The sequence below is a fragment of the Crassostrea angulata genome, chromosome 7 (assembly GCF_025612915.1).
Source record: "Crassostrea angulata isolate pt1a10 chromosome 7, ASM2561291v2, whole genome shotgun sequence".
Taxonomy (NCBI): Eukaryota; Metazoa; Mollusca; class Bivalvia; order Ostreida; family Ostreidae; genus Magallana; species Magallana angulata.
The window spans coordinates 308,858-332,809 of NC_069117.1; the positions used below are offsets into that span (position 1 = coordinate 308,858).

Below are 23,952 nucleotides of genomic sequence, written 5' to 3' on the forward strand. Positions count from 1 at the left end.
CGGAGGTATGTGACTTCCGGGAAGATAATCTCGCTGATTCCGGTGAAAACTAGGTTTTTGATTATGTTAGTGATTGCCGGTAAACTAGAGTTTTCTGGTTTGATATGACTGTTCGATGACCCCCAAAATATTCTTATATATTTACTGGAATTAGAGAGAGAGAGAAGTGGTATTATTAGCTTTAGAGTGGTTGACCTTATCGGCCAGTGACCCTTAACGATAGCATATTATTCTCAGACGAAGAACAAGAGACATTTTAACAGGTTGGTGTTGAACTAGCAATTTATTTAAAAGGGTTTTTTTTATGTCACCTTTATTTGTACTTGAAATATGTTGATTCCATGTAGTGGACGATCTTGAATATTGCTTGATCAGTTAATTATCTATAGCTCAATTTTGTCAATGATAGACTGACGGATACGAACTTTGTAGGGTCCGTCATTTTTCTATCTCTTATAGTATACCTGTAAGATTATACATGGCTGAGAACCACATTATTTAAAGAAAAGCAATCACAGTCCTTGTCTGCTAAATTCCCCTGACACCAATATCTGTGGATTCTTAGAGAAATGGTTATACAAATGGAGTAGTTTGGGCTAGCTATAAGGACTGTTGATATTGGCCTAGGTGGCTCAGTGGTTGAGTTCCTGATTAGAGTTGAAAGGGTCCCAGATTAGATTCATGGTCCAGCTAAAGTTTTCATTATTTTTATATAGTCATTCCTCCTTTCGTATTACATTTGGTGCCTTGACCGACCCCTGGAAGTGACACGTTAACTTTTGCAAGGGGAAGAACCTGGAGTGATCTTTGAGGGCAAAGATCATTTAAGGGGGAGGAATGTAGTAGTTGGCACTATATGGACCATGATTATTGGCTTGGGTAGCACAGTGGTTGATATCCTGACTAGAGATGCAGGGGTCTTGGGTTCAATTCCTGGTCCAGCTATATGTTATCAATGTATTTATATGCTCATTCCTCCTTTCATATTACACTTCGGGGTTTGTCCTGCCCCTGGAACTGATGGGTTAACTCCTGCCATGGGAAGAACCTGGTGTTATTTTCGAGGGCAAAGATCATTTAAGGAGGAAGGAATGTTAGTAGTAGTTGGGGCTATACAGACTGTGGATACCGGCCTGGATGGCTCAGTGGTAGAGCTTTTGACTAGAGTTGCAGGGGTCCCGGATACAATTCCCAGTCCAGCCGATCTTTTCATTGTATTTATATGCTCATTCCTTCATTTCCAATAATCCTATTACACCTGTATTGTTATAAATTTAGAGTTTCACTCTGAACCATGACAGGATTGAAGTATATTCTATTAACAGGACATAGACAGAACCATCTCCAATGAGTGCGGACCAGCCCACCTTACCGATCCTGATACACGAGGAACACCATCATCATGAGGGTGAAACTGTGGAGGAGAGTAAGCGTTCCCACACGGTGGATGCAGCCATTGACTTCATAGGGGGGATCAACGGTAGGACATAGGTCAACTAAAACTCAGAGTACTGTAATTGTAGAAACAGTTCATCTACAGATCTCATAGAAATGATGTACAGATCTCACTCGCAGCAATAATGTACAGATCTCACTCACAGCAATAATGTACAGATCTCACTCACAGCAATAATGTACAGATCTCACAGCAATATTGTACAGATCTCACTCACAGCAATAATGTACAGATCTTACTCACAGCAATCATGTACAGATCTCACTCACAGCAATAATGTACAGATCTCACAGCAATATTGTACAGATCTCACTCACAGCAATAATGTACAGATCTCACTCGCAGCAATAATGTACAGATCTCACTCACAGCAATAATGAACAGATCTCACTCACAGCAATAATGTACAGATCTCACAGCAATATTGTACAGATCTCACTCACAGCAATAATGTACAGATCTTACTCACAGCAATCATGTACAGATCTCACTCGCAGCAATAATGTACAGATCTCACTCGCAGCAATAGTGTACAGATCTCACTCACAGCAATAATGTACAGATCTTACTCATAGCAATGATGTACAGATCTCATTCACAGCAATAATAACAGATCTCACTCACAGTAATAATGTACAGATCTCACTCACAGCAATAATGTACAGATCTCACTCACAGCAATATTGTACAGATATCACTCACAGCAATAATGTACAGATCTTACTCATAGCAATGATGTACAGATCTCATTCACAGCAATCAAACAGATCTCACTCACAGTAATAATGTACAGATCTCACTCACAGCAATAATGTACAGATCTCACTCACAGCAATATTGTACAGATATCACTCACAGCAATAATGTACAGATCTTACTCATAGCAATGATGTACAGATCTCATTCACAGCAATAATAACAGATCTCACTCACAGTAATAATGTACAGATCTCACTAACAGCAATAATGTACAGATCTTTCTCACAGCAATATTGTACAGATATCACTCACAGCAATAATGTACAGAGCAATAATGTACAGATCTCACTCACAGCAGTAATGTACAGATTTCACTCACAGCAACAATGTACAGTTCTCACTCACAGCTATAATGTACAGATCTCACTCACAGCAATATTGTACAGATCTCACTCACAGCAATAATGTACAGATCTCACAGCAATATTGTACAGATCTCACTCACAGTAATAATTACAGATCTCACTCACAGTAATAATGTACAGATCTCACTCACAGCAACAACGTACAGTTTTCACAGCAACAATGTACAGGTCTCACTCATAGCAATATTGTACAGATATCACTCAGAGCAATATTGTACAGATATCACTCAGAGCAATATTGTACAGATATCACTCACAGCAATAATGTAGAGATCTCACTCACAGCAATTATGAACAGATCTCACTCACAGCAATAATGTACAGATCTCGCTCACAGCAATAATGTACAGATCTCAGTCACAGTAATAATTACAGATCTCACTCACAGTAATAATGTACAGATCTCACTCACAGCAACAACGTACAGATCTCACAGCAATAATGTACAGATCTCACTCACAGCAATAATGTACAGATCTCACTCAGAGCAATAATGTACAGATTTCACTCACAGCAATAATGTACAGATCTCACTCACAGCAATAATGTACATATCTCACTCACAGCAATAATGTACAGATCTCACTCACAGCAATAATGTACAGATATCACTCACAGCAATAATGTACAAATCTCACTCACAGTAATAATGTACAGATCTCACTAGCAGCAATAATGTACAGATCTCTCTCACAGCAATAATGTACAGATCTCACTCACAGCAATAATATACAGATCTCACTCACAGCAATAATATACAGATCTCTCTCACAGCAACAATGTACAGATCTCTCACAGCAATAATGTACAGATCTCGCTCACAGCAATAATGTACAGATCTCACTCACAGTAATAAATACAGATCTTACTCACAGTAATAATGTACAGATCTCACTCACAGCAACAACGTACAGTTTTCACAGCAACAATGTACAGATCTCACTCATAGCAATATTGTACAGATATCACTCAGAGCAATATTGTACAGATATCACTCACAGCAATAATGTGCAGATCTCACTCACAGCAATATTGTACAGATATCACTCACAGCAATATTGTACAGATATCACTCACAGCAAAAATGTAGAGATCTCACTCACAGCAATTATGTACAGATCTCACTCACAGCAATAATGTACAGATCTCGCTCACAGCAATAATGTACAGATCTCACTCACAGTAATAATTACAGATCTCACTCACAGTAATAATGTACAGATCTCACTCACAGCAACAACGTACAGATCTCACAGCAATAATGTACAGATCTCACTCACAGCAATAATGTACAGATCTCACTCACAGCAATAATGTACAGATCTCACTCACAGTAATAATGTACAGATCTCACTCACAGCAATAATGTACAGATCTCATTCACAGCAATAATGTACAGATCTCACTCACAGCAATATTGTTCAGATCTCACTCACAGCAATATTGTACAGATATCACTCACAGCAATAATGTACAGATCTCTCACAGCGATAATGTACAGATCTCACTCACAGCAACAATGTACAGATCTCACAGCAATAATGTACAGATTTCACTCACAGCAACAATGTGCATATCTCACTCACAGCTATAATGTATAGATCTCACTCACAGCAATATTGTACAGATCTCACCCACAGCAATAATGTGCATATCTCACTCACAGCAATATTGTACAGATATCACTCACAGCAATAATGTACAGAGCAATAATGTACAGATCTCACTCACAGCAGTAATGTACAGATTTCACTCACAGCAACAATGTACAGTTCTCACTCACAGCTATAATGTACAGATCTCACTCACAGCAATATTGTACAGATCTCACTCACAGCAATAATGTACAGATCTCACAGCAATATTGTACAGATCTCACTCACAGTAATAATTACAGATCTCACTCACAGTAATAATGTACAGATCTCACTCACAGCAACAACGTACAGTTTTCACAGCAACAATGTACAGGTCTCACTCATAGCAATATTGTACAGATATCACTCAGAGCAATATTGTACAGATATCACTCAGAGCAATATTGTACAGATATCACTCACAGCAATAATGTAGAGATCTCACAGCAATTATGAACAGATCTCACTCACAGCAATTATGTACAGATCTCAGTGACAGTAATAATTACAGATCTCACTCACAGTAATAATGTACAGATCTCACTCACAGCAACAACGTACAGATCTCACAGCAATAATGTACAGATCTCACTCACAGCAATAATGTACAGATCTCACTCAGAGCAATAATGTACAGATCTCACTCACAGTAATAATGTACAGATCTCACTCACAGCAATAATGTACATATCTCACTCACAGCAATAATGTACAGATCTCACTCACAGCAATAATGTACAGATCTCACTCAGAGCAATAATGTACAGATCTCACTCACAGCAATATTGTTCAGATCTCACTCACAGCAATATTGTACAGATATCACTCACAGCAATAATGTACAGATCTCTCACAGCGATAATGTACAGATCTCACTCACAGCAACAATGTACAGATCTCACAGCAATAATGTACAGATTTCACTCACAGCAACAATGTGCATATCTCACTCACAGCTATAATGTATAGATCTCACTCACAGCAATATTGTACAGATCTCACCCACAGCAATAATGTGCATATCTCACTCACAGCAATATTGTACAGATATCACTCACAGCAATAATGTACAGAGCAATAATGTACAGATCTCACTCACAGCAGTAATGTACAGATTTCACTCACAGCAACAATGTACAGTTCTCACTCACAGCTATAATGTACAGATCTCACTCACAGCAATATTGTACAGATCTCACTCACAGCAATAATGTACAGATCTCACAGCAATATTGTACAGATCTCACTCACAGTAATAATTACAGATCTCACTCACAGTAATAATGTACAGATCTCACTCACAGCAACAACGTACAGTTTTCACAGCAACAATGTACAGGTCTCACTCATAGCAATATTGTACAGATATCACTCAGAGCAATATTGTACAGATATCACTCAGAGCAATATTGTACAGATATCACTCACAGCAATAATGTACAGATCTCACAGCAATTATGAACAGATCTCACTCACAGCAATTATGTACAGATCTCAGTGACAGTAATAATTACAGATCTCACTCACAGTAATAATGTACAGATCTCACTCACAGCAACAACGTACAGATCTCACAGCAATAATGTACAGATCTCACTCACAGCAATAATGTACAGATCTCACTCAGAGCAATAATGTACAGATCTCACTCACAGTAATAATGTACAGATCTCACTCACAGCAATAATGTACATATCTCACTCACAGCAATAATGTACAGATCTCACTCACAGCAATAATGTACAGATCTCACTCAGAGCAATAATGTACAGATCTCACTCACAGTAATAATGTACAGATCTCACTAGCAGCAATAATGTACAGATCTCTCTCACAGCAATAATGTACAGATCTCACTCACAGCAATAATATACAGATCTCACTCACAGCAATAATATACAGATCTCTCTCACAGCAACAATGTACAGATCTCTCACAGCAATAATGTACAGATCTCGCTCACAGCAATAATGTACAGATCTCACTCACAGTAATAAATACAGATCTCACTCACAGTAATAATGTACAGATCTCACTCACAGCAACAACGTACAATTTTCACAGCAACAATGTACAGATCTCACTCATAGCAATATTGTACAGATATCACTCAGAGCAATATTGTACAGATATCACTCACAGCAATAATGTGCAGATCTTACTCACAGCAATATTGTACAGATCTCACTCACAGCAATATTGTTCAGATCTCACTCACAGCAATATTGTACAGATATCACTCACAGCAATAATGTACAGATCTCTCACAGCGATAATGTACAGATCTCACTCACAGCAACAATGTACAGATCTCACAGCAATAATGTACAGATTTCACTCACAGCAACAATGTGCATATCTCACTCACAGCTATAATGTATAGATCTCACTCACAGCAATATTGTACAGATCTCACCCACAGCAATAATGTGCATATCTCACTCACAGCTATAATGTACAGATCTCACTCACAGCAACAATGTACAGATCTCTCACAGCAATAATGTACAGATCTCACTCACAGAAATATTGTACAGATCTCACTCACAGCAATAATGTGCATATCTCACTCACAGCAACAATGTACAGATCTCACTCACAGCAATAATGTACAGATCTCACTCACAGCAATAATGTACAGATCTCACTAGCAGCAATGATGTACAGATCTCATTCACAGCAATAATGTACAGAACCTACTCACAGCAATAATGTACAGATCTCACTCACAGAAATATTGTACATATCTCACTCACAGCAATAATGTGCATATCTCACTCACAGCAATAATGTGCATATCTCACTCACAGCAATTATGTGCATATCTCACTCACAGAAATAATAATGTGCATATCTCACTCACAGCAATAATGTACATATCTCACTCACAGCAACAATGTACATATCTCACTCACAGCAATAATGTACATATCTCACTCACAGCAATAATGTGCATATCTCACTCACAGCAATAATGTACAGATCTCACTAGCAGCAATAATGTTCAGATCTCACTCACAGCAATAATGTACAGATCTCACTCACAGTAATTATGTACAGATCTCACTCACAGCAACAATGTACAGATCTCACAGCAATAATGTACAGATTTCACTCACACCAACTGTGGTTTGACAATATAAAAAACAACAAGGAATTTTAGGGCAAGTGATGGAAAATCCTTGAATGTACATGTATGTAACCTTATATAGGGAAAAACCACTTTATAAAAAAAATTGTTTGCTTTGCCTTTTGCTGACTACCGGTATGCTGAAACTTAGAGTTGATAGGAATTTATTTCTGTTTATAAGTGTGTGAAAAGTAAATTGAGAACCTTTCATATTTGATGCCATTGGTCAGATCTTAATCTGTTTAAAACGATTCAGGCTCAGAATGTATATTTGTTTTTTATGACTTATTGCTTTTTTTTTTATCATACATACAAAATTAATAAATCAAGACATGAAGCTATTATAATTTTTATAGTTGTATACTTCACCCACACATGAGTAAATGTACATTGATTCTCCAACATTAGTGGTAGATGGTTATATATTTAGCTTTAAGACAGTAAAAAAAAAAGAAGAGAGAGAGAAAAGATAGCATAATGCCTTCTTTTGTGATTCATGTGGGTATGAAGGGGATGAGCATTGCAGAACATACATGTATACATAACCACTGAAAACTGGATTCTGTATTTTATTTTTATTAAAAAAGACAGACCAAAGACAGCATTTTACTCTGGTTATCTTGACGTTTTACTGTGGTTATCTTGACATTTTACTGTGGTTATCTTGACATTTTACTGTGGTTATCTTGACATTTTACAGTGGTTATCTTGATATTGTACAGTGGTTATCTTGACATTGTACAGTGGTTATCTTTATATTTTACAGTGGTTATCTTGACATTTTACTCTGGTTATCTTGACATTTTACTGTGGTTATCTTGACATTGTACAGTGGTTATCTTGACATTGTACAGTGGTTATCTTTATATTTTACAGTGGTTATCTTGACATTTTACTGTGGTTATCTTGATATTTTACTGTGGTTTTCTTGACATTTTACTGTGGTTATCTTGACATTTTACTGTGGTTATCTTGACATTTTACAGTGGTTATCTTGACATTTTACTGTGGTTATCTTGACATTTTACTCTGGTTATCTTGACATTTTACTGTGGTTATCTTGACATTGTACAGTGGTTATCTTGATATTTTACAGTGGTTATCTTGATATTTTACAGTGGTTATCTTGATATTTTACTGTGGTTTTCTTGACATTTTACTGTGGTTATCTTGACATTTTACTGTGGTTATCTTGACATTTTACAGTGGTTATCTTGATATTTCACAGTGGTTATCTTGATATTTTACTGTGGTTATCTTGACATTTTACTGTCGTTATCTTAACATTTTACTGTGGTTATCTTGACATTTTACTGTGGTTATCTTGATATTTTTCCATAAGACTCTTCTTTTAATCATATAGAATTTGTAAACTGTAAATTTTCCTTATTGATGCCTTGAATTGCAAGGTTTTTGTGTGGAGGAACTAGTACAAATTTTTGTGCGCCGTAGAATGCAATTTTTTAAACTGTACAGAATTGAAGCTCCCAGGTCTTCCATCTGAATTTTTTCAGACCAAAATCCAGACCTGCAGCCAACGTAAATAATGAATGAAAGCAAATATTGAAAAAAAAAAAATAATGAAAAAACATTTCTAATTTTATTAATATTTTGATCAAAGCAGTGTTAAATCATTTTTTAAATGAAATATTTTGGATTGCCAAACAATAAATTTGGAAAGACACATTGGGTACCAAAAAGCTCCCCGGATTGCTCAGATTACTTCCTCAAAATCATAATCCAAAATCCAATTTTCAAATGAGCATGGTCAGAAGTATAGCTTTCCAATGAAATGCCATTTAAACCAGTTTTATTTTATGCATTTTCTCAGGATAAAGATTGATCTCTGCTTGGCCCCACCAAATTCTAATCCTGAACAAATCTCAAATTTACATTAAATTTTTGTTGTTGAAATATGAGAACATTACATTTCTAGAGGGTGAATGCTTATTCTTTTGAAGTAATTGTGTGATTGTAATCAGAACATTAATACGCGGGTATGATAAGGCAACTTTCAGCGATCAAATTCCTCTGATCGATATGACGTCACAATAAGCAGCATGATGTCATATTTTACTCAGAAACATGTCGATTTTAACTTTATCTCTGGTTTAAATTATAAAAACTACAGGTATAAATATCACTAGAAACTCTTCTAACTGAATATAGCTTCGATTTCTCTCTATTATGTATAATTATCATTGATGACGTCACAAGCATGTTTAGCAGAGATCATGTCGGGAGACAAATCATCGGAATGCAGTGTAAACAATGCCGAAATAAGACTTATTTAATACAGATACCTAAGATTTAGATGAGTGTCGGTTAGGATATAATCAGGATAATACAGGCATGGATATTTTGTTTTATCAGCGAGTGTTTTAAGGTAAGCAGATCGACATTTATATGGCTTGACCATCTTTTCCTCTGTCAGTGTGTACAAAGAAAGGCAAAAGTGTAACACTACCCCGGATATTATGAAAGATGACTTTGGTAAATATCAACGGTATATGACCTAAACTACTTGAAAAGTGCTGCTAGAATCCTGTGCTTCGTTGTTTTAAATGAAAAATGCGTAGTATTTTCAATGAAATTATAGAAGTTGAGAGGGTTTACGATAAATATTTACAATATCTTTTTTATGCTATTAACAATAGGATTCTAGCAGCAATACCAATAAACATGAACTAATTGCCGATCGAATTATAGTGGCAAACATACAAATAAACTTATAGGGTAGTGTTACACTTTTTCATTTTTTGTTAAGGTAAAAAAGTAATCTATTTTTAACTGTCATGTGATACCATGGCTCGGCAGCTTCAAAGATCGAGTCGATTCCGAAGTAGAAAAATGATATCTTTGGGAACACATTCACTTGGTATTCATATTCAGCACTGTTTTCATAGAAATGAACAGTTTTTAAATTGATCATAATTTTGACGGTCATTAAACTCGCAGTTGCCTTAACCTACCCGCGTAGTTGAATATGTGTGCAAATTCTAAGTATAGAGTTTACTTGATTTGGTTCAATTTAGGCATAGCCAAATACTAGTTTTAGGAGGCAGAAAAACAGGATGTTAGGACAAAAACATTATACCCTCAATATTCTGTTTTTGATGATAATGTTCACCCTGTTGTCAAATGTATTCAGTGGATGAAATATAGATTTGTATTTTATAAATAAAGGTACTATATATAGTAATTCCTTCAGAGTTCAATGGGGCAATTTATGTATTGAATGGATCTTGTTAAATGAGCAATAAATGTTTTACTTGATCCCTTCAATGTTCACATTAAATTGCCAATATATTTAGCCTCCAAGTTCATAATCATAGAACATATTGAAACGAGTGTCCTTCAACTTACTTAAAATGTTCAACATTCATTGGACAATACTTGTAGCCAATCAGCATTAAAAGGGAAAGACATAGGAGCTAGACATGACTTTGGAGACTGAGACTTGCATAATAAATTTCTAATGGCTTTGAACATCAAAACAAAAGTAAAAAAATATTACAATGGTATCTTATCAAAAGGGAAATATTCTTGGTTAGATGTGAAACAACAAATAGCCAGTCAGTGATTTACTCATTGATCTATAATTCCAAAAGTATATTATTAGCAAATACTTCCTATATGTTTGAAATGAATTTAGACTAAGAGTCTTAAAATTAGGTGAAAATGCAGAATTGTTTGCATATAGAATGGTACAATGTACTGGTATCTGGGTATTATAAGGATTCTAAGGGGGAAACAGACCTGGTTCTTATGCCCATAATGATGTAAAAACCACTTGACAGTAACTGCGGTACTGCTCTTTTGCAGAGCAAATTGATATAGTTTGATGAAATATGTAATAAAAGTTACTGTTGTTTCTTATAACACATGTAAACCATTCACTATCTATTTTACCAATCATTGCCAAATGATATCAATTTTCCCTGCAAAAGAGTAGTACAATTATCGTGAAAGGATTAATATGTAATTACGATGGTTGTTGAGTAAATTATGTATTGTGTATAATAATGAGGGTTGTCAAATGGTAAAGTAAACAAGTATTGAGATAAAATGTCTTTAATGATAATAACAATGACCTTTTAATGTTTTTTTTGGTAAAAATGCCATACAGTGGTTTCATTAATATTCGTGTCTATCAATTTTCATGGATTTAGTGAAATCACAGTTTCAAGGATAAGTAAATTTATGGTCAATGATACTATCAATACAATATGTTACTTATAATTACACATTTTATGGATGAATTTAATCCACAAAATTGGGTATTTGATGAATATTAATGAAACCCCAGTATCAATTGGTGACCTTAGAGCAACCTTTTCATACCTTGTGCATATATAGGCAGTCATGGTTGTTGTTTTTTTGCTTTATTGGAAATGGTTTGAATTAAAATCAAGTAAAATAGGTCAGTGATCAAGGTAACTGACAGTGTATAAATGGTAATTTAAACCACAATGTATGGACTTACAGTGGTGATATTGAAAAGGAACCTATTATGGATGAAGATATATAAAATTCCCGAAAAATTGAAAAGTACAGTGTGTATACTGTGTTAACTACCCATCATCTCCATCTACCTCTCTTTAAAATATAAGAGAGCATATATATGTTCATATTATGTAGAGTTTAAATTTTGTCAATATAAAGAAGGTTGGAATGATGTGGTTCTATTCGTAATTTGCAACTGTACAGTGTATCTGCATGCATGGGGAAGGCTTGTGAAACAAAAATCATGAACGGAAATTACATTCCCTACCCGGCTAGCTGGATAGATATCTCTGTTGTTGTCAAAGTGATAACAGTTAATTTTATGAAAAAATGATCCTACCTCAAAGTTAAGTTTGCCCAGTTGTTGATGCTAGATACTGTCAAATTTACATTTTTATCAATGCAAAATACTGTATCCATCCATCCCATATTTTGCAGGTCATCATTAAATTGTCATTATGATTTATCTGTACCCAGATCTTACGGAATGCAGAAGGTATTTTCATGATATCAGATATACTTTATACTTTTTGTGGTGATTTCTAAATGTACAAATGCCTGAAGTGGAATTTAAAACAAAACCAAGAAACAAACAAAAGCCTTCACAAATTTGCAAATGTTTGGTATTTTTTGCTGGCCATTCTTGTACCTTCTCTATCTGTGTAATTACTAGCAGAAACTTGGTTCTAGTTCCAGCAATCATTATCAGCTTATGTGATCAAATCTTCTCAATGGGGCCAAGGCTGCCAAAAATCTCCTAATTTCGATAAATGACAAGTTGTCCAATTATCTCTTCAGAGTTGTGTAACAAAAATTAGAAGTCATTCTGAAGTAGGGTTAACCTTGCCGTATGTTTATTATGGCTCCACAATCAAATATCAGAGTTTATGTGTAGGTATTGGATGTGTTAAATTAATGTACTTAGTTATTAGATATGTTTAGATGTAGGTTTTACACCTGTATTTGTAATATGTATTTTATTTATTTGGATGTTTTGGTATTATATGGGTTAAGATGTAGGTATTGTATATGGCTAGATGAATGTATTATTAGGTCATTTGTGGTTAAATAAAAATGTGAATATGGAGATATTTCATTAAGTCTTCCTTTCTTGTCTCCATTTCATTGTCAGACCTTATAAAATGTTAGTTTTGAGGTAAAGTGATATCTATGATAAAGCACATAATTGTTTAAGATATGTGTATATTGCTGTTTGATGTGACCATGCCTAATAAGGGCAAGATTTTTCTGATGCAGTGAATAATTACCAAACACCTTTTCTCAGATGCAACAAATTCATATATTTTTGGTTCTCTTTTATCTAAATCTAGATTTAAAAGGAAATGCTTGCTCTTATCCTGAAACCATTAACTTAAAGTCAATATCAGTTCCAAGGCTATAAGGGTTAATAAATTTGAAGAATGTTTTTACAAATTGTCCTTTGCAACCACCAAAAACTACTGTATGGACATGATTTCTCTTAAAACCATTTAAATCAATATGAGATGTATTTTTTTTATTGTACAGGTGCCATTGCCTCTGTGTATGTGGGCCAGTCTTTAGATACAGTGAAAGTCAAGATGCAGACTTTTCCCCACCTGTACAGGAACGCCCTGGACTGCTTCCTACAGACTTACCGACAGGACGGTGTCGCCCGGGGCCTGTACGCAGGCACAGTCCCCGCCCTGGTGGCGAACATAGCCGAGAACTCAGTCTTGTTCCTGTTCTACGGCCTTTGTCAGAAGGCAGTCATGGTCTTGAGGGGTAGGGCTGAGGTCTCCCATCTGAGCCCTGTGGAGAATGCCTTCTCAGGGAGTGGAGCAGCCTTCTTCTGTGCATTTACACTCACCCCCACAGAGCTGGTCAAATGTAGACTGCAAGCCATGAGAGAAATGGCCTCTCAGGGAAAGCTTGAAGGAGGACTAGAAAGGTTAAAACTGTAAGTGATCATCCTTCTGGATTTTTAATGAGGAATAACTATCAATTTCTTTGCAGTATAAGCATTTAGGAAAGCTGTGTAGAAGAAATCAATAGCTTGTTCTGATTTGCTAAAATAAAACACATTTGTATTGCAAAACAGAAGATGCTGGACATAAGAAACTTTAAATTTCAAAAAGGATTAATGCTGGTTCGTTGATTGAGAATATTTAGTCTTAATTTTTGTTAGCACTGTTTGTTTAACTAGCTTTGAAGGACCTTTGATGCATGGATTCACTTTTAAAAGATAGTGAAGTTTGCTATATCTAGTTGTTTGAGATAATTAATGGTTGCAAGTGGATTTAAATAACATAAGAGTAAATTAATAAAATTATGTTTATTGATGTTCCTTTTACAAGTGATCAGAAGTAACAAAGGATCACAATGGGTCTTAATAGTCCATTCTCTACCTCTATGGATTTGTCCTAGTATCTTTTTTATTTCAGAATCAGTATTTCTACAATCTTGCTTTTGCTTGGGGCACCTGCTAGATTGAGGTCTTCTTGTGCATTACAAGAGCACTTAGAGCTGTGTTTTGACTTATTTTGGGGTATCTCTGTCTTTGAAGCCTTTTTTTATTATAACTGTGGGCGTCTTCGTATGACAATGAGTATTAAATGAAAGCAAAACCTTGAAGCACAAAAACCGCTAACATTTCCTTTATATTTACATAACAGTTTCATTAGGAGATAAATGTAAATATCAAATTAAAAATTAAAGCTTGCAGTGGCACCTGAATGTCACCCAGCTCAGCGCCTGGTGTAGATAGCTCCCACTCACCACGGTAAGCTAAGTCCCCTCTGTCTATCAGTATGGAGCTGTGATGGTGTTAGGATGCGTCCGGAAGCATCAGATAATGCTTAGTTGCATTTTTTGTGTACCAGGGGAGAAATGCATTATTGATGATGGAAGAGAACTTTTGTCCTTCAGTTGCCTTTTAGGAATGCAAAGTATCATATCATAAAAATATGATCATGGATATTTCTGCTGATTAATAAGCTAATGAAATGTTACGAACTGGAAGTAAACCTAATATTTAATCCATGTTAGAATCAAAGAACAGGTGGAGAATAAACAGCTTTTTGTAAGTTTTGGTACAAGAGTATTATAGGTGATGAATCAAGTTGACAACTAAGCTAATGATTCTGATGGCTGTTGGTATCCGATTCTGGAAACCTGATAGCTGTTGGTGTCCGATTCTGGAAACCTATGACAGCAACAGGAACTAGTAGCAATTCAGAGGAATCTTTGATTACCACATCCCTGTTTTTAATTTTTATTTCCTAGATAATAAAATGTAATTTCAAATTGTGTCCTGTCCATAGATGAATAGTTTTGTCTAAGTTGTGTTCCAAAATCCCAATGGAGAACCAACTTGGCCCTCACCTACCCCAAAATAACACACAAAACATTAAAATAACAACCCAACATATTCACCAACAGCTGACAATTGAAGTAAGATTGTTGGCAAGAAAAGAAGAGTACATGTCAAATATATTACCACTGAACATTTATTTTGTGTTTTCAATACAGAAATTAGTCCTTTTACCTAAGTATTTCATGGGAGTTTTTCATTATTATCCTCTTGAAATATCAAATTTTGCAGAAATAAATCAAACAAAACTTAATTCCATTTGAAAAGTGTATAATGTTTTTTTTTAAAAGCATCCCTAAAATCAATGGGAGATTAAATTATATTCATGATCAATATAGAATCAAAAAGAACTGTTCTGGTTTTGCATTTGTTTAGATAGTATTAGTCCCTATACCTAAGTATTTCATGGGAGTTTTTCATTACTATCCTCTTGAAATATCAAATTTTGCAACAACAACAAAAATCAAACAAAACTTAATTCCATTTGTCTGGTTTTGCATTTGTTTACATAGAAATTTATAACTGAGGTTTTTTTAAAAAGTACAATCTATAATTATCTTGGAAGATATCATTGATACTTTACAACTACATGAATTTCTGTTTGAGGAAAGCAGCAAGTATAATTATGTAAGCTGTCACAAAATTATCTGATGATAAATGGTGTCTGAACTGGTACTATTTGTCTTAATTTTATTATAACTAAATTTTATATTGTGTATTGTAGACCAATTTGTAGCGATTGAATGTTGTTTGTATTTTGTAGAGGACCATGGGGCATCACCAAGGAGGTTCTTCAGGTGGAGGGTATAAGGGGGCTATTCAAGGGGCTGACTGCCACGATGGCCCGTGAAATGCCTGGGTATTTCTTCTTTTTTGGGGGTTATGAGTTCACCCGCCACATGTTGACCCCTGAAGGAAAGACAAAAGATGAGATAGGTCAGACTCACTTATTAATAAAGAATTTTAACAGTATATATAACTGAACATTTCATTTTTTGATAAAAAAGATACCACTAACCAGATGTCTTGAGGATTAGGCAGACAATTGTGATTCACTAGGCAAAAGGTCACCAGTCTGACACAGACTGCTGCAGTGGACTGCTGCAGTGTCTGTACAACACAGACTTTTGCAGTATCAGTGTGACAAGGACTGCTGCAGTGTCTGTATGAAATGGACTGCTGCTGTGTCAGTAGACACAGACTGCTGCAGTGTCTGGGTGACATGTACTGCTGCAGTGTCTGTGTGACATGGACTGCTGCAGTGTCTGTGTGACATGGACTGCTGCAGTGTCTGTGCGACATGGACTGCTCCAGTGTCTGTATGACATGGACTGCTGCAGTGTCTGTATGACATGGACTGCTCCAGTGTCTGTGTGACATAGACTGCTCCAGTGTTTGTATGACATGGACTGCTGCAGTGTCTGTGTGACATGGACTGCTGCAGTATCAGTGTGACATGGACTGCTGCAGTGTCTGTGTGACATAGACTGCTGTAGTGTCTGTATGACATGGACTGCTGCAGTGTCTGTGTGACATAGACTGCTGTAGTGTCTGTATGACATAGACTGCTGTAGTGTCTGTATGACATGGACTGCTGCAGTGTCTGTGTGACATAGACTGCTGTAGTGTCTGTATGACATAGACTGCTGCAGTGTCTGTATGACATGGACTGCTGCAGTGTCTGTGTGACATGGACTGCTGCAGTGTCTGTATGACACGGACTGCTGCAGTGTCTGTGTGACATAGACTGTTGCAGTGTCTGTGACAAGGACTGCTGCAGTGTCTGTGTGACAAGGACTGCTGCAGTGTCTGTGTGACATGGACTGTTGCAGTGTCTGTGTTACAAGGACTGCTGCAGTGTCAGTGTGACATGGACTGTTGCAGTGTCTGTGTGACATGGACTGCTGCAGTGTCTGTGTGACATGGACTGCTGCAGTGTGTGTGTGACACGGAGTGCTGCAGTGTCTGTGTGACACGGACTGCTGCAGTGTCTGTGTGACATAGACTGTTGCAGTGTCTGTGACAAGGACTGCTGCAGTGTCTGTGTGACAAGGACCGCTGCAGTGTCTGTGTGACATGGACTGTTGCAGTGTCTGTGTTACAAGGACTGCTGCAGTGTCAGTGTGACATAGACTGTTGCAGTGTCTGTGTGACATGGACTGCTGCAGTGTCTGTGTGACATGGACTGCTGCAGTGTCTGTGTGACATGGACTGCTACATTGTCTGTGTGACAAGGACCTCTGCAGTGTCTGTGTGACATGGACTGTTGCAGTGTCTGTGTGACATGGACTGCTACATTGTCTGTGTGACAAGGACCTCTGCAGTGTCTGTGTGACATGGACTGCTGCAGTATCAGTGTGACATGGACTGCTGCAGTGTCTGTGTTACAAGGACCGCTGCAGTGTCAGTGTGACATGGACTGTTGCAGTGTCAGTGTGACATGGACTGTTGCAGTGTCTGTATGACATGGACTGCTGCAGTGTCTGTATGACATGGACTGTTGCAGTGTCTGTGTGACATGGACTGTTGCAGTGTCAGTGACATGGACTGCTGCAGTGTCTGTATGACATGGACTGCTCCATTGTCTGTGTGACATGAACTGCTGCAGTGTCAGTGTGACATGGACTGCTGCAGTGTCTGTGTGACATGGACTGCTGCAGTGTCTGTATGACATGGACTGCTGCAGTGTCTGTGTGACATGGACTGCTGCAGTGTCTGTATGACACGGACTGCTGCAGTGTCTGTGTGACAAGGACCGCTGCAGTGTCTGTATGACATGGACTGCTGCAGTGTCTGTGTGACATGGACTGCTGTAGTGTCTGGGTGACATGGACTGCTGCAGTGTCTGTATGACATGGACTGCTGCAGTGTCTGTATGACATGGACTGCTGCAGTATCTGTATGACATGGACTGCTGCAGTGTCTGTATGACATGGACTGCTGCAGTATCAGTGTGACATGGACTGCTGCAGTGTCTGTACGACATGGACTGCTGCAGTGTCTGTACGACATGGACTGCTCCAGTGTCTGTGTGACATGGACTGTTGCAGTGTCTGTGTGACATGGACTGCTCCAGTGTCTGTATGACACTGACTGCTGCAGTGTCTGTGTGACAAGGAGCGCTGCAGTGTCTGTATGACATGGATTGCTGCAGTGTCTGTGTGACATGGACTGCTGCAGTGTCTGGGTGACATGGACTGCTGCAGTGTCTGTATGACATGGACTGCTGCAGTGTCTGTATGACATGGACTGCTGCAGTGTCTGTATGACATGGACTGCTGCAGTATCAGTGTGACATGGACTGTTGCAGTGTCTGTACGACATGGACTGCTGCAGTGTCTGTGTGACAAGGACTGCTGCAGTGTCTGTATGACATGGACTGCTCCAGTGTCTGTGTGACATGGACTGCTGCAGTGTCTGTGTGACATGGACTGCTGCAGTGTCTGTGTGACAAGGACTGCTGCAGTGTCTGTATGACATGGACTGCTGCAGTGTCTGTGTGACAAGGACTGCTGCATTGTCTGTATGACATGGACTGCTCCAGTGTCTGTGTGACAAGGACTGCTGCATTGTCTGTATGACGTGGACTGCTGCAGTATTTGTGTGGTTGATATTTCAGTGAATGGTGCAGTGTATGTGTGGTTGATATATCAGTTAGTAATGCAGTGTCTGTGTGGTTGATATATCAGGGAATGTTGCAGTGTCTGTGTGGTTGATATATCAGTGAATGTTGCAGTGTCTGTGTTGTTTATATTTCAGGGGCTGCAAGGACAGTGGTGGCAGGTGGTGTTGGGGGACTGTGTCTCTGGTCATCCATCTTCCCAACTGATGTGGTCAAGTCTCGGATACAGGTGGAGAGCACAGTTGGAAAGATAGCCCCAGGATTCCTGACCACATTCAACAAAATCCTCAAAACAGAAGGTCAGAACATAGCGTGTATATCATATACACATAAGCACATCTATATATATATATACACACTTCTACATGTGTGCACATCTACATTACACACATGTAAATGTAAACTTTAATACATGTATACCCATCTACAAACATACTTATTTACACATTATCATACCTATATGTGTACACATATTCCTGTTCACACATCTACTAGGACATATCTTCAACTGATGCAGTCAGGTCTCTGTATAAACACCTCTATATGTACAGTTAATCTTGTTTAATACGAACACAGATATAGCGAATTTTTGGATATAGCAAAGTTTTTTTTAATCCCCCGTAAAATTATTAGCGAATCTGCAAAATTTTACTGTTAAAACGAATTCGGATATAATGAATTAACGGATATAGCAAACTGTTTTTGAGTCCCGTAGAGGTGAATAATAACGAAATTTAACAACTTTATAACAAATTTCTTTACAGTTTAAAAAAGTATGCACTACCAATTAATAAAGTAGTTTGAATGAATTTATTTTCATATATTTTTTTCAATTCACAATCTGATTATTAAAGGTACCAAAGTAATGAATTTTTATTTTAAGCTTAAATTAGCAAAAATTATAGTCTGGTGAAAGAAAACATGTATATAGTGAATTTGCACTAGTTATTACAACAAATTCGTTACACGGATATTACGAAGTACTGATATAACGAAGTAATTCCAATGGTCTCTAGGACTTCGCTATAACCGAGATTTACTGTAATAACTTTTTCTGTTATCATATCTACACACACACACACACACATATAGTGTTTTCATCAATATGTTTCTATATTTGTGTACAGATATCTATACATCTTTTTATTTACATATACCTTTATTTTCCTACATTTTATATGTATACATATTTACATGTATCTTCATTTATATCATTTATATCTACACATTTTAATGTATACCTATTTTCATATTTTCACGCATCTACATGTACACACATCAACATGTACACAAATGTGTAGATATATCTACATGCATACATAAAACATGTAGTTTACATTGTATTTGCAAGTACTAATTGTATGTACAATACAGCATGTTAAACCCATCCATCATTGCTGTACAATACAACATATCTACTACCCCGCCATTGATGCTGTTCAGTACAACATCCCTACAACCTACTACTTTTATTGCTGTACATTACAACACCTGTATAACCCATTCATTGATGCTGTACAATCCAACATCTGTACAGCCCCTCCTATCATTGCTGTACATTACAACACCTATACAACCCCTCCATTGATGCTGTACAATACAACATCTGTACAACCCCTCCTATTATTGCTGTACATTACAACACCAATACATCCCCTCCATTGATGCTGTACAATAGAACATTTGTTTTTCCTCTGACTAGAATGCCTCTACACCATTGGATGAATCGCGTCACATGATCGCCTTATAAATTTCTTTACACGGTAAGCGTGAAAATTTATATGGCAACATCGCGGACGAAACGTTATTTGAGCTGATTTTTTACGCAAACGTTCAACCATACCTTTAATTTTTTTAAGCCCCAAATTTTTTAGAGTGACCCCCCCCTTTGCCCGTGACGTAATAAAACAATCCTATATATACAATGGCATCCAGGTTTGCACAGACGACTGACGAGAAAGGTAGAAAATTGTTATATATCATCTTTTGTTGTTTACATACCAAACTTTAGGTCCTCGACAAAACAAAACACTTATTAGGTTTGTTACTGACTGTTTACAGATATTTGTGGTTTCGGTAAAGTCCATAGAAGGCTCGGCTCCGCCTCGCCTTATATAGACTTTAGCGACCCCACAAATTTCTGTAAACAGTCAGTAACAAACCTAATAAGTAATACTGTACAGCCCCTGCTATCATTGCTATACATTACAACATCTGTACATCCCCTCCATTGATGCTGTACATTACAACACCTGTGCATCCCCTCCATTGATGCTGTACATTACAACACCTGTGCATCCCCTCCATTGATGCTGTACAATACAACACCTGTGCATCCCCTCCATTGATGCTGTACAATACAACACTGTACAACCCCTCCTATCATTGCTGTACATTACAACACCTGTACAACCCCTCCTATCATTGCTGTAGATTACAACACCTGTGCATCCCCTCCATTGATGCTGTACAATCCAACATCTGTACAACCCCTCCTATCATTGCTGTACAATACAACATCTGTACAACCCCTCCTGTCATTGCTGTACAATACAACATCTGTACAGCCCCTCCTATCATTGCTGTACAATACAACATCTGTACAGCCCCTCATATCATTGCTGTACAATACAACATCTGTACAACCCCTCCTATCATTGCTGTACAATACAACATCTGTACAACCCCTCCTATCATTGCTGTACAATACAACATCTGTACAACCCCTCCTATCATTGCTGTACATTACAACATCTGTACAGCCCCTCCTATCATTGCTGTACAATACAACATCTGTACAGCCCCTCCTATCATTGCTGTACAAAACAACATCTGTACAGCCCCTCCTATCATTGCTGTACATTACACCATCTGTACAACCCCTCCTATCATTGCTGTACAATACAACACCTGTACAACCCCTCCATTGATGCTGTACAATACAACATCCGTAAAACCCATCTATTGATGCTGTACAATCTAACATGTACAACTCCCTGCTATTCCTCTGTCCTTTATTAGGCCTTGTAAGCTAAGAATGTGTTAATTATTGACAGGACTCCTCTTTCCCTGTAATGGCTAATGTTACTGAATGGTTCTTTCCATTATCTTGACACGTTCACTCTGAAGCCTGTTGCTGACAATAGTCAGACTCTTTTAGAACAGGATTTATTTCATCGAACAAGGGCAATAGTTTGACCCTGAATAAGCCTCTGATATTTGAGCACGTGCTATCTAACAATATAAAGCTAAGTTGTATGGATTTACATTGACATATTGAGACTAATGATAGAGTAATTGCGTAAAGGGAGTACTTCTGGGGACTTAAGTTCCACCAAAGGCGATAGATCTCGTTCAGAATTGGGTTTCATTGAGGATAAATGGAAGTGCTTTAAAACGTTCCATGGACCACGTATCCAGTGTCGCGTCATTGTCACAATTCTCTACTCTTGCTCTCAACAGTTGCTGGCATTGATTTGTAATTACTACCTAATTACTATTGACATGTTGTGTTAATTAGTATTTGTTCGTTAACGTGTACAGTAAAGCATATCCCAGCAAACATTTTGTTTCACTAGTGTATCTGTTTTATAAAACAAAACCGTACGCTACTACTTATTATCACGCACTTTTACATTTTTTCATGATTTTGTAATATTCCTGAAATTCTGCAAAAATCAGCTATCTTGTACTGTTATTAAGATACTGCATACTGATGAATGCACGGAAATCCCATTTCAAAAAGATTTGCTATAAAACCGTACTGTCGGACACGAGTAACTAAATTTGAAAATCGTTCTGCTATCAAGTGCAGATTTGTGATGTACGTGACAGAGATTAAGACTGGTTGCTGGGAGATGATTTGTGGATTGTTATGTACCCAAGTCCCCAATACGTCCCAACCAAACCCCCTATCCCTGCATCCAACGTCCTACTACAAATCCACAGATTAAATCTCTGTGTTCAGATCATTCTTCTTTGTTTTTCAGGTCCCAAGGCGCTGTACAAGGGTCTCGGTCCAACGTTAGTGCGAACCTTTCCCGCCACTGGCTCCCTGTTTTTAGCATACGAAACCACGAAAAAATTCCTGACAAACTTGGCGGACGGAAGATAATGCTACACTCAGATTTAGGAGTTGCCATACAAATAGATAAATAATTGCATGATGACTTTATGAAAACAGAAGAGCTGGATAATTTGAATCTGTCAATGCTATTGAGAATTGAACGTGATTTGTTTAACTGCATACATCAAACACTTATTGACATCGTTCAGCAGAAAATCGGGCTGTCGAGTTTTGCTGAGATTGATTTGACGTGGTCGAAGGTAAACAGACATCGCTGGAATCGTCAGCATGGGAATACTGTGACAGATGTACAGAATGGAGCCCTCGACTTTTACGTTCTGTAAACTGCTGCAGGAAATTGCAGAGGACAAATGAATTCTCATTTCTCCACAATCACACTGATTCACAGAAGATCTGATTATATTTGGGTTTTTTATGCCCTAAGGAATATTTGTATTGTGATTTCTATATTATTTTTTTATTCTGTATTTTTAGGGGATCGTTTTATTTTCCAGATTGTCTGGCTAAACTAAATATTGATAAAGTGTACTACTATAACTTTAATAAATTGTCGAAAATTTTCGAAGAAATGTTTTAAGTTGTAAATACTAGTAATGTGTTAGCTAATTGTTTACAAATAAAGTAGATGTATGGAGTGATTATTTAGACTAGTGTATTATTATTAGTTTAGTGTCTGTAGTCTCTAGTTGGCTTTGTTCATGTTATTTTGCTTTGTACACAAATACACAAACTACCAACACACTGTTTAATCTACTTAACTAAAATTGTTTAACCTTTGCACTACAAAGCCAGCACCTCTCGTACCGGGTACCCCCTGTAAACCTGAGTAGGAATGAGGTAACTTGCTCACGGTAATAATGATAACGAAGAGTTTATATTTACATCTTAAACTGTCTTTGTGATAACATTACGAATCAATTTTGAAGCATATAGCCCAAAAATTTCATAAACGTTGAGCGACACAAAATGGGCGTCCTTTAGCATAACCAAAAAAACAGTATTGGCTGCGCCGTGCAGTAATGCATAGCATGTGCTACA

The 23,952-nt window shown here is 37.3% G+C and overlaps 1 protein-coding gene across 2 annotated transcripts; it reads left to right on the top strand.

The window, feature by feature from the left end:
• Positions 1-23,559, top strand: LOC128155560 (mitochondrial ornithine transporter 1-like). 2 transcript variants are annotated; one of them, XM_052817328.1, is made up of 6 exons: positions 1-263; positions 1,326-1,480; positions 13,381-13,792; positions 15,969-16,141; positions 18,965-19,126; positions 22,817-23,559. In XM_052817328.1, exons 2-6 carry the CDS (start codon positions 1,348-1,350, stop codon positions 22,939-22,941), a joined length of 1,005 nt encoding a protein of 334 aa, XP_052673288.1. In that variant the 5' UTR covers positions 1-263; positions 1,326-1,347; the 3' UTR covers positions 22,942-23,559. The 2 variants fall into 2 exon arrangements, with proteins under 2 accessions (XP_052673288.1, XP_052673289.1); XM_052817329.1 differs by having other exon boundaries at positions 10-53.
• The last annotated feature ends 393 nt before the right edge of the window (positions 23,560-23,952 follow it).

Bases quoted from the DNA above. Each gene is read 5' to 3' on its own strand.
- LOC128155560 (XM_052817328.1), top strand. From the start codon at position 1,348: ATGAGTGCGGACCAGCCCACCTTACCGATCCTGATACACGAGGAACAC. The intron at 16,142-18,964 runs GTCAGACTCACT...TTTATATTTCAG, and splicing joins AAAGACAAAAGATGAGATAG to GGGCTGCAAGGACAGTGGTG. The intron at 19,127-22,816 runs GTCAGAACATAG...TTTGTTTTTCAG, and splicing joins CAAAATCCTCAAAACAGAAG to GTCCCAAGGCGCTGTACAAG.